Source organism: Magnolia sinica, chromosome 19 (assembly GCF_029962835.1).
Source record: "Magnolia sinica isolate HGM2019 chromosome 19, MsV1, whole genome shotgun sequence".
NCBI classification, from domain to species: Eukaryota; Viridiplantae; Streptophyta; class Magnoliopsida; order Magnoliales; family Magnoliaceae; genus Magnolia; species Magnolia sinica.
In genome coordinates this window covers 66,143,070-66,155,095 of record NC_080591.1, presented here as the reverse complement: position 1 = coordinate 66,155,095, position 12,026 = coordinate 66,143,070, and the positions used below count along the sequence as shown (strand labels likewise).

Here is a 12,026-nt window from a genome sequence, read left to right as displayed (position 1 = left end):
GAAGCAAGTTCCACTCATAGGTAAATCAATCATCCCATTCCCGGCCACCTAATCTAAAAACTTCGGCATACTTCTAATGATCGTGCTACTGCTTCTCCCTTCTCTCCAACTGAATCCGATAACACTAAAGTCTTGGCTCAGACACCATGGAAGTCCTCATTTTTTTAACCACTGAATCCAGCTCCTCCAAAAAAAAAAAAAAATCCCCTAGTCATCACATCAGATTGTTTGGCCAATAAAAGCCAAGGGAAACCATCTTGAACAGAATTGAATAGAACATAAACAAAAAAACATACCAACTCAGTTTTTTTTAATAAGGCTACATACCAACTCAGTTATCCTCAAATAACAAATCTGAGTTCCCTACCAAGACCATTCCTCCTGAGGCACACTTCTAAACCAAGACCTACCCACTTCAAATTGCCTCTGCCACCCTAGACCAATCTGACAAAAGCATCGGACAGCTCATTTATTTTGGTTCCTTGCAGCCCAGCAATCTAGACTTTCTGAAACCACGGCGTTTGCGCCACAATGGCTCATTTAAGATGGCAGCCAAGACCCCTCATGTTCCTCACAAACACTTTCTCAGTAAGCACAAACTTGGTTTCTTGTAGGAATACAAATCATCACTTTCTCCCTCTTTTTGCTTCTTCAAGAATTACACATATGCTGGACTTCCCCTTCCACCGGTGCTACTGGTACATCCACAGCCCTTACTATGAAGACCACCTTTTGACTAACCCATTAAAGTCTATGAAGCTAGCTTCCTCTTATAAATTGTTAATCACATGGCCCTTCAAAATTCCCTCTTCCTCTTATTTTGATTCTTTCACCCAATTAAGGTGGCCCATAGACGACCTCAAGTTGATTTAAAGGGGGTTTGTTCTAGAAGCTCAGAAACAGCAGTTGCCATCTTCCTACATCATCGAGGTCCTCTCATTGCCATTACAAAAGACCGCCAACCTAGAGTCCTCCAAACTGCCAGCAAGACTAGCTTCCCATTGGAAGATATTATCCATTGTTGTCAAATAGCATAAGTGATTATATGTGACCCAAGGGGCCTATGCGCATATGCGATCGCATAATCGCATGTGCCATCACACAGCCCTCCAAAAAATTTACATTTTTTCAGCACATAAATAATGGCATAATGGCATATTTAATTGCATGAGCGATCACATATGCCATGGCATAATGACTAATGGTCATAAAACCACATATGCAACTATGGCATATGCAATTTGTGCTCCCAAAATGGCATATGCGATCGCATATAACAACACTGATATTATCATTTTCAAACATCACTGTTTGAAGAAAAAGATCCCCTTCCCCCATTCTCTTCAAATCCAATTTAGAAAATTTTACTTCAATTCCCCTGAAAGAGCTTGACTCAATCCCTGATCTCACCGGCTTGCCTTTCCTTCCATTGAAAAGAATATGCATATAGCAAGCAATCACTAAGAGATGAGCGTGCTTCAATGAGGTGAAAGCATGATGTCACAAACCTGCAAGAGGCTACTCCAAGGACTTAGGCAAATTTGTTTTCTTGTAGATTAAGAGGATTGTGAATAGCATTTAGAGAATTTTGGAGAACGTTTGAAAATGGTAGAAGCATGTAGAGTGCTATAGAGATCTCTAAAATATTCTAAAGTCCCCTTGCGGAAGGTTTTAATAGGGTAGTCATGGTAGTTGGTAGATGGACTCACGACACCATCATATCCAGTGTTTTAAGTATCGACGATATCGGTCGATATATCCCACGATATATCTTGCATCCCACCTGTGCGATACGAAACGTACAAGTAGTGGGATATATCCCACGTGTTCGATCTAGTGAGCATTTTCAATTTTCAATCTTTTTTTCTGTAAATCATGTTAAATCAATGTCAAATTGTTACAAAGCATGAAAAATCATAGATTGGGAGCTTCAATTTCGAGATTTGGAGGAGATGGGCTGAGTTGCGGAAATATTTTTAAAAAAATCAAAATTTCACAATTTCTCGCAAATTGGTAGCAATTTGTATCCAAACATAAAAATCAAACATGTATGTAACCTGGTCTAGTGATTCTTCTTTTGCTGTTGAATGTATTGCTTGTGTTTCCACATATCTTCTTACATTTATAAATTATATTAATAGACTTTGAATATACTTGCATCGATTCACTCAGCGCATAGATTAGGACCCCATAAAAAGAAAACATACTATGTGCACTTGTTGTTTGTAATGTTTTGATTTATAAGTGTGTATTGATGCTTTTTTTAACGATCACTAAAGTTTTATTGAAAAATTCGACCAATTTCCCAATGTTTCCACATGTTTCCAAAAACAGCAATACAACCGATATATCCCATGCGATAATCGATACGTATCTGTATCTTGAGGGTGCGATACGTAACAAAATATTGATATTTTGAACAGTGATCATATCTATTAAAGTAAATAGAAGGTCCCTCCCTAGCCCTATATGAGGAGCGGTCCTCATTTGTAACTAACCTCGGAAGGTGTGCCCTAAAGTCTCTCGTGTTCTTTTCTCTTCCAAGTATCTTAGCTACATTTTGGGCGATGGCCGACTCGTTGACAAAAGGGGTGGGTATTAAGCATCACACAATGTACTTGCACTTGGGGAAACACTCGGGATGTGACATCCTCGGCTGATAGTTGTCAAGGCAATTTTGAAATTTAAAAGGGAAAAGGCTTAAATGATTAAAAGACAATAAAAAATCGTCTAACTCGGCGCCATTAAAATAGGCTTCGACGATTCACTATCAATTCACAGTCAATTTTTACAAATTCAAAGCCACAAAACCAATGCATTGGAACTCATTAAGAACAAGAGCCGAAACCAAAAATGCATGCACCAAATCTTGAATCTATTACAATGTCATACTTGGAAATTCCATCAAATCTAGACAGTGTGGATGTGTTTTGATAGGATGTAAAGCCCTGCCTCCAGCTACCATGAGGGGCCTTGTCACCACCTTCAGATGGCTTACATTACTTGTATCGATCTGGACCATTCATCGGGTAGTGAACATGCCATAAACCAAAAATTGGGGAAGTATGCTCATCAGATGAGCCACACATGAATGTCCAATTTGGGTGGTCATTGGACCTTTCTTTAACCGCCCATTTCATACAGGTGTGACCTTTTGCCTGCTCTGTGGACCATCCTTATTTTTCAACCACGAGCATGTTCACAGTTTACAATGTGTAATAAATTACCCAGATCTTACACAGTAAGTGTAGGCGGAGCCGCGTGTTCCATCAAAACCCCAACACATATAAGGAAAAACACTAAGGGGTCGTTTGGATGCATGTAAAGGGTTGTTTGGTAGGGGTGAATTCACGTGCATTGGAAGAAGTATGGTCGTTTGGTTGGTGTGAATTGGTGTTAAATGGAATTGGTGGTAAATGAGTCACTTTTTGGTGTGTTTTGAAATGATTATGTTTTGTTGTAGATTAGTGTAAATTGGTGGTAAATGGAAAGATGGCTTCCTTTTTAAAGGTAAGAGAGTCGCACAAGTAACAAAGATGTCACTAGGCTACTAATCTGCCCTACACGTGGCACGCTAGCTGCATTGCTAAAATCACACTAATAGACTTATCCAAAATGTCTAAATGTTGGCCATGTAATGGAGGGTTTAAAAACATTGGCAAGTCACATCATCTGAGATCCTTATGTTTGAGGCCCACTTGAGGCTCGAAATTTTCTCATTTTTTGCCAAAGTATATATTTCAATGGGCTTATTACAATAATTATGTCAAATGTCACGTATCTACACAAGCTTAGGGCATTAAAGCTGATTTACTTAATCAAATTCAGGTTCGTGTAAATATACTACAAAATTCCAATGCATTCTAATTACAAGTTGCCGAACACAATTTTTAGATTCCAGTGGATTCCAATTACAGGCTGCCAAACACGACCAACGATTCCAAATCACATGGATTCCATGGTAATTGTGTGTGTGTGCGTTTTTTGTTTGTTTTTTTTTTTAAGGATGATGGTAATTGTGATTTGGAATTCAATTCACACCAATTCAAATTCACACCCCCATGAAGTTGAATTTCAATTCACACCAGTTCAATTCAAATCCAAATGGTAATTGTGATTTGGATTTCAATTCACACTCGCCAAATGACCCATAAGTTCTTAAGTTGTAAGTGACTTTCATCCATAAGTCTCTCACAGGGAAGTGACTTCTATTTCCCAAGCATCCAAGCGACCCTAAATTCCAACCGACACCAAAAACACCAGAATCATGAAATGTCCAGCTACTGCATTTACACAAGATCCAACAGTGAAAATACCCGAATCATGAAATGCCAAAAAACGCCCTGATCTCTAGCATGCATGCCATCCAAGCCTCACATGATAACTGCACGGCAGACCCCCACATTCCATCAAAACCCCAGCACAGATATGAACAAACATTATATCCAATCATATGCCAAAAAACACCCCAATCATGAAATTTCCAAGTACTGCATTTGCACAGGATTCAGGATCAAACTCAAAGATTGGACTTAAGAATCCGCTACAAACAAAGCAGATTCAAGAACCCACAAATTCCACAAGAAGAGGCCATCAAGAAAGCAAAACATACCTCGGCGGCAACCGACTGAAGTGAGCATCCAACAGCTCGCGAAACCCTGGATTCGACGCAACATCCTCAGTCCCATTCTCCACCAACCGATTATAGACATCATTCCTGACATCATAGTAATTGAAGCCCCCGAAAGCCCGCGGGGGCGACGAGCTCTCCCCAACGCCTTCCGTCAACTCCATCGACAATTCTCCTTGTTTCCAAAACCAACAGTTGACTAAAACCCTACAATCTCCAAAACCCAGATAAGGAAAAGAGGGAAAAACTCATACCCAGAACAGAAAAAAGGGAACTCGAGAGGAAGAAGGAAAGACTAGAAACGATACTATATAGAGGAAAAGATCAACGGTCGGTCAGATAGAGGAAGGTGGGGCCAGACAGAAGGGGGATCTTGGACTGTGGAGTGGAATCTGAGAAGATTCGAGGGCAAAATCGTCAATCGGCCATGGCTGTAGCAGAGAATGGAAAGGAGAGAGAGAAGCTAGAGAAGAAAGTGGAATGTTCGTAGAATGTCAGGAGAGGGAAAGAGAAGCCGACAAAGAGATACAGAGACTTTTCTTGCGCTCTCGACTGCGCAAATAAAAGCGGAATCGGATAGGGTTTGGATTAAAAAAAAAAAGTGCCTGCGATAAATGAGTAAACACAGTAGGGAAAGCCGATTGCGTACTGAGTTACTCGGTACGCTTAGGTGTACTGAGTAAACTCTGTGGGGCCAACTATAGATGTATTCGTATTATCCACGCCGTACATTCGTTTTTAAAGATCACCTTAGATCTTGGGACAAAAATTGAATCATATCCAAATCTAATGTGGATCACGCGACAGGAAACAGTAGAAATAGTGATGTTCACGGTTGAAACCTTCTTAGGCCTTACAGTGATGTTTATTTGTCATCCAACCTGATCATAAGGTCAAGCAGGCATGGATGAAGTGAAAAAAAGAATATATAGGCTTTGTTCCAAGTCTTCTGTGGCCCCCGAGAGTTTTTTAACTGTAGGTGTTCAATCTACACTTGTAGTGTGGTCCATTCTAGTCTTGGATATACTTTAATTTTGGTCTAATGCACTAAAATGATCTGTTAAGACAGATGTACGGTATGGATAAAATATTTAGGTCACAGTTGATCCCACAAATTTTACTCAGGGCATGTAACTGTATTGAGTTAATACACCGTCACCTTCCTGAGCGGGAACCGTACGATGTGCAGGTGCACACGTGTGGAAGCATGTGAATCGCATAACCTTTGTGCGAGATCAGGCTGCTATTGGCCTGCCCTAGTGTTCATCTCTCTTGATTAAAAATCCGATGATAGTTTGGCCATGTATTCATGAAAGAAGCAACATGAATTTGGTGCCAAGGAGAAATTAGAAACTCCGTGGGATCCACCGTGGCATTGGTGTAACAACTAGGGCGTATTTGGTTTTACAAGCCAATGATAAATACCATGGAAGTAAGCAATGATTATTTCCTCTCCTATGTACGTCCCTCTTACCAATGTTTGATTCAACCACTTCTTTTTTACACAAAAATCAAGAAGGCCACAGCATATTTGTGGTCCCACCGTGATGCATGTCGCTTATCCGCACCGTTTATCTATTATGCCTGATGAATTTATGGCATAAGCCAGAAAATGAGACAATTCTACACCATGGGAAAAAGGGAATCTAACACTTACCATTAAAAACATCTTTGGGCTGCTGATTTTTTTGGTGTGGGCCTTTTGAGTGTTGGATCATCCTCATTTTTTGGCTAATGGCTCCAAATATTGTGGTAAAACATATGGACAAAATTGATATATCATATACATTACCTTGAGGTTCAAAATTTTTAAATAGCTATTTTGAACCAGCTCTCGGTTCAACAATTTTCCTAAACTTTCAAAAGGGTAAAATGGTAATAATGACCCATTTCCTAGGTATTTACCCAAGCTCTTGAAAATCAAACACGCCCCTACTCTCTCTATTAGTTTCGCCGGGACGTAACTCAAAAACGAGGTAAATCTAAAACTGAAGTGAGCCAAACCACGCGAAATGTTGGGGATGGAATCGCTTGCCGACCGTTGAAACCCTTGTGGGCTGTGATGGTGTTTATTTGCCTTCCAACACGTTTGTAAGGCAATCACTGCCATAGATAAAAGGAGACGCACACCTATCCAAAGCTTCTGTGGGCCTCTATCTCCATTATTTCTTTTGTGTGGCTCACTTGAGTTTATTATCAGCTTAATTAATTAAATTGATGTGTGTAGAATAAATGTCACGTACATAAACCTTCTAGTAAACTTTGTTGTAGAATTTTGTGTGGAAATTCCTCACAACCAGTTCAGTTTTTGGCAGACTAGCAAGTTTTGGAAAGGATCTCACCTTTGACATAGTAGCTTAATAACTTGAAAGTTATGTGTAATAATAACTCTCTCTCATCTCCCCTAGTGATGGAAGGTCCATATCAAAAGTGGCCCCGCATGGTGGATGGTCCATATTGAAGGTCGAGCCCACACAAATGATGGTCTACAAAAAGGCGGGCCCCACATGATGGGTGACCCACATTAATGTAGGTCCACATAATGGATGGCCCATATCAAGAGATGGCCTCTAATGATGAGAGGCCCACATTCAAAGTGGGCGCCTGTGATGGAAAACCCACTTCGAAGGTGAGCCACACTTGATAGATAACCCAAATCCAAGTGGGCCCCATATAGTGGATGGTCCCCATTAAAGGTTAACCTCTGATGATGAATAGCTCACATCCAAGGTGGGTCGTACATGATTGACAACCCACTTCAAAGGTGGGGCCCACATGATAGATGGTCTGCATCCAAGGTGGGGTCTACGCGATGGGCGATGACCACTAAAGGTGGGCCCCATGTGATGGACAATTGACATTGAAGGTTGGCCCCACGTGATGGATGTCCCACATTAAGGTGGACTCTAGACGAACAATCTACATCAAAGGTCTGCCCCTTATGATGAATGGTCCACATCTAAGGCGAGCCCTACATTAATAGGGGCCCACTTGGAAGTTAGACCCTACATGATAGAAAATCCACATTAAAGGCAAGCCCTTATGATGGATGATACACATCTAATGTTCGACATAATGGATAACCCACATCCAAGGTAGCCCCGTGTAATGTATAGCCCATAAAAGTGCGTGAAACAAGGTGGATGTCCATATTAAAGGTAAAGCCACACCCAATGAAGGTTCGCATTCAAGATAGGGATAAGTGGGCCAAACATAATGAAAATTTTAAATCTAAGGTTGACTTCATATGATGATCGATGGTATTGAAGGTGAAACTCATATGAATAAGTAAAAAATGTAAAAAAAATTAATGGAGTATATTTAAAAAATGAAGAGAGATAAAAAAAAAAAAAAAAGGTTTAAAATTTACTTATATAATGTTGAAAACCAAACACCAAACAAACTTTTTTATTGATAAGTGTTATAGTTTGATTTACAATTTCGGTCACGTGATAAATAAGAACGTACAAGAATTAAATGTGCGATTCAATCCAAACCGAACAACTATGACCCCAAGCACCAATATAGGTAGATATGTAGTAAGTAATTAATATTAACTAAAATTAGTCGCCTATTCAGCCACTCGCACAATATATTAAATGATAAGGCAATAGTTAGAGTACAGGGTTCGTCCTCTGATAATGGGTTACACATTTGCCTTTAGTATGAAAGCACTTATCGATACAGATAAAATAACAACAATAAATGAATTCTTACAGTCAATCATAGAGAACAGCTGCAAAACACCTTCCTGCATGAAGAACTCTGATTGATGCTTGAACTAAATCTAGGTATCCAAAGTATGAGCGTAGACTATAATTATAGGTAAAGTTAACAACTACTTGATTTTCATTTTGGATTATACTAGTGAATATAAATAACGGGTAAAAGTAAAGGATTACACTACAAAATGTAATTGGCTGACAAACAATAAAAGATTACTCTAAGGAATGTAAATGATAGATCATCGACTCTACTGCATTCCACTTGACTGGTTGATTGACTTTGTGAATGACTCTCTGCTTCTTATTTTACTTTTAAATTCCTTTCAATTGTTCACTGTCTCGTCATCCTGTAAGCATTTGAAACATCCTTGAATATCTTTAGCATGTCATATATTTCTCTTGCTATAAGTGTCATTTTTAATTGTGTTTCTCAAAAACAGTCATCTTGATCGAAAAACATTAAAGCCAGCCAACTTCGCCATCTTAATCGAAAAATATCAAAGTGGGCCAACTCGGCCGAACTCGACCATCTAGATCGAAAAACGGTAAAATCGACAGTCCTGGCTAAACTTGACTATCTTGATCGAAATACCGCAAAATCAGCCATGCTGGTCGAACTCGGTCATCTTAATTGAGAGGCAACAAATTCAATAACATTAGACGAACTTGGCTATCGTGATCAAAAAATGGCAAATTCAGTCGTCCCGGTCGAACTCGGCCATCTTAATCGAGAGAGCAAAATCAGCCTTCTTGGTCGAACTTGGTTGTCCTAATCGAAAAATAGTAAAATCAACCATGACAATGGAGATTGTTGGTCAATCCATTTCAAATAGGACTCATGGTTGAGAGAGGCAGTAATACGGCCACAAAAAACAACCTGCTACTTTATAAACTAGTTGAATAATTTGGTCACAATTTAAACGGCGTGATTCGGGCATTGAAGGTGGTTCAAAGCCTATCTAGTTTTGTATTCCGTGATACGATGGATTCCTAGGGAATGGTTGCCCCCCCACCCCCACCACCCCAAGCAATATCCTAATTTCATTCTTTATATATGAAATTCCTGACCTCCCGTTCTGGTCACTTGAACTCGGCGGACAGTGGAGCATTTCATATCTCCTCTACTAGAGCTAGATGAATATTCTGTTGTGAAAGAGGTAATTGCGATGCTGGCAATACTGACGCTGAATTTCCAACGGAACTAATATCAACAATTAGTTAAGGCATATTTTGTTGTGTCACGGTAGGTGTTCTTTCAAAAAACATCATATTCAGGCTTCCCTCATGGCTGACCATCCACTTGTTCAAGGTCTTGGCTTTGAGATTGCTCAGCCTGAGCTCACAACTGCTCTGCTATATGTTAATTAGCCATTTGCATATCACATAGCCCAACCATCATTATCTAACAAAAAAAATATCTATCATCTCACTTTCTCAATATTTTCATATCGGCTCATGTTGTTTGTTCCACTGGGTGTACTAAAAGTTGTTAGTTTACACAATTCGTGTGAAATGAATATTAATGATAGCCAAGTAGCTTTTAGTCCAACCGGTCGTGCCAAAAGTTGCTGTTGGCACTAGCCAAAATTGTTGCATGACCGGTACATAATAAATATTCATGGCTACCAAGTATATTCAAGTCTCATCAAGTGTGTAAAAATTTTGTTGTCGTTTGAATTACAGATTCGGTCCTATGATAGTGTGGGCGTGCCATGATTGAAATGTGCGACTCAATTTAAACCGAACAACTATGACCCCGAGTGCCAAGATAGGCGGATACGTAGTATGTGACCGAGATCAAATAAGATCGATCGCTTATAAAGCCAACCGCACAGTATGTTAAAATAATTAGGCGATAGTCGTAGGGTAAGGTTCATCCTCTGATAATGAGTTATACATTTGTCTTCCATATGAAATGACTTTTCAATACAAATAAACTAACAATAAGAAAGGAATTCTTATAGTCAATCACATAGAACTGCTACAAAACACATTCCCGGGTGCAAAACTCTGCTTAATGCTTGAAATGAATTCAATGTATAAGCGTAGACTCATATTACAACTAAGGTTTAATAGCTACCTGATTACAGTTACAGATTATACTAAGGAATCTAAATAGCAGGCAAAAATAATGATTACACTACGAAATGGAATTGACTGGCAAAAGTAAACGGGTTACACTAAGGAATGTAAATGATAATTGACCGAAAGGATAGTTGAAAGATAGATTTGATTTACTTTGGTTGCTATGAGACCATTTTTATTGCTGAATTACTTTGCTATTTATAGCTTTAAGTTGATCATATAGACGTTTCCCAAGTTCTGACGATTGTAATAACTATTTGGCACTACTAACCTTCTGCATGTTTCCCACGTTTTGATAGTTGTCATAATTGTTTAACACTACATGACCTTCTGAAAACTTCATTCTAAACTTGCCACATATCATAGTAACCGCTCCAGTCCTCATTGTTGACTTGACCGCATTTCACTAGGTCACTCAGTCAATTTCCTAGATGACTCATGACTCTCGGCCGCATGATTTGCTTTTGAATTCCTTTCAACTGTTCTTTGTATTGTCATCCTGACAGCTGTGATTTTGTAAAAAGCACTCAAAGCATTCTTAAATATCTTTAGGATGTTATATATCTCTCTTGTTATAACACGTGTCATTTCTAATTGAGTTTCCCGATAACGGTCATAAATAGGGCACAACAATAAGTATATTGTTTACAAAACACACTTATCTATTGGATAGGTGATTGCTTGCCTCAAAGTGTAGTGGTTCATAAGTAATATTTTGTAAATACAAGGTCGATCCCACAAGGAGATGAATTACGATAATGAAAAAATCAAATGCAAAACAAACTAAGTAATAAAAACTAATCTGATGATTTGATTTTGATAGTTTTAAATGGATGTAATTCAACTGAATTAAAACAACATCCAAGCTTCAAAGTTCTACACATAGGTTAATGTTCCAAAATCATGATGACTTGGATAACACAACCAGGATCCAAGCACTATGGTCGGCCTAATCGGAAAATAAAACAATTTAAATATTTTAAATAAATGATATAAAAGATTAGAAAATAATGGATTTGCATCATTAATATATATTCTCAAGCGCCCGTGATTTTAAACATTCAATATCCATGAGATAATGAATCAAAGAAATATAGCAGGTTGAGAACCTCTCCTATCTAGGAAATATAATTGATTCAGAGTAAGCCTGTCCATCAATGTGGATATCATATGGATCTCACACGAGGATAAAAAACTAAACCTAAATAATTGATAACATGCATGCGTCATTTTCCTCATCATTAAAATAATCAATCATCATAACTATGAAAACATTAAACCAATGTTCTTCCCTTCTAGCTTGGGCTAGAGGAAACTTAGAAAAACATAATTAATTTGCAGAAATAAAAAGCAACAATAAAGAATAAAAAGTCTGTAAATAAAAACAAATTAAAATTATAAATTTTTTAAAAAACCCTAGATAAAACCCTTTAAAAACTCTATATTTTTCTTTGGAATGCCTTGAATGATGCTTAGGAATGCCCTGGGAAGCCCTATTTATAAGCGGGAAATTCCCTCCTTCAAACTGGTGTTAAAAATCCGGAAACTGCTTCAAAACTGCTCACTCCCTCGTAGGGTCTGCGTAA

The 12,026-nt window shown here is 38.6% G+C and overlaps 1 protein-coding gene across 7 annotated transcripts in view; it reads right to left on the bottom strand.

Moving 5' to 3' along the window:
* Window positions 1-5,210, bottom strand: part of LOC131234800 (serine/threonine-protein kinase STY46-like) — a 57,000-nt gene extending 51,790 nt beyond the window's left edge. For 3 of the 7 annotated variants that reach the window (XM_058231763.1, XM_058231766.1, XM_058231768.1), the window contains exon 1: window positions 4,613-5,208. In XM_058231763.1, the coding sequence (XP_058087746.1) occupies window positions 4,613-4,794 (182 nt within the window). In that variant the 5' untranslated portion in view covers window positions 4,795-5,208. Of the gene's footprint in view, window positions 1-4,316; window positions 4,385-4,612 lie in introns of all 7 variants that reach the window. The other 4 variants (XM_058231764.1, XM_058231769.1, XM_058231767.1 and 1 more) reach the window with 4 other exon arrangements.
* Window positions 5,211-12,026: the final 6,816 nt, after the last annotated feature.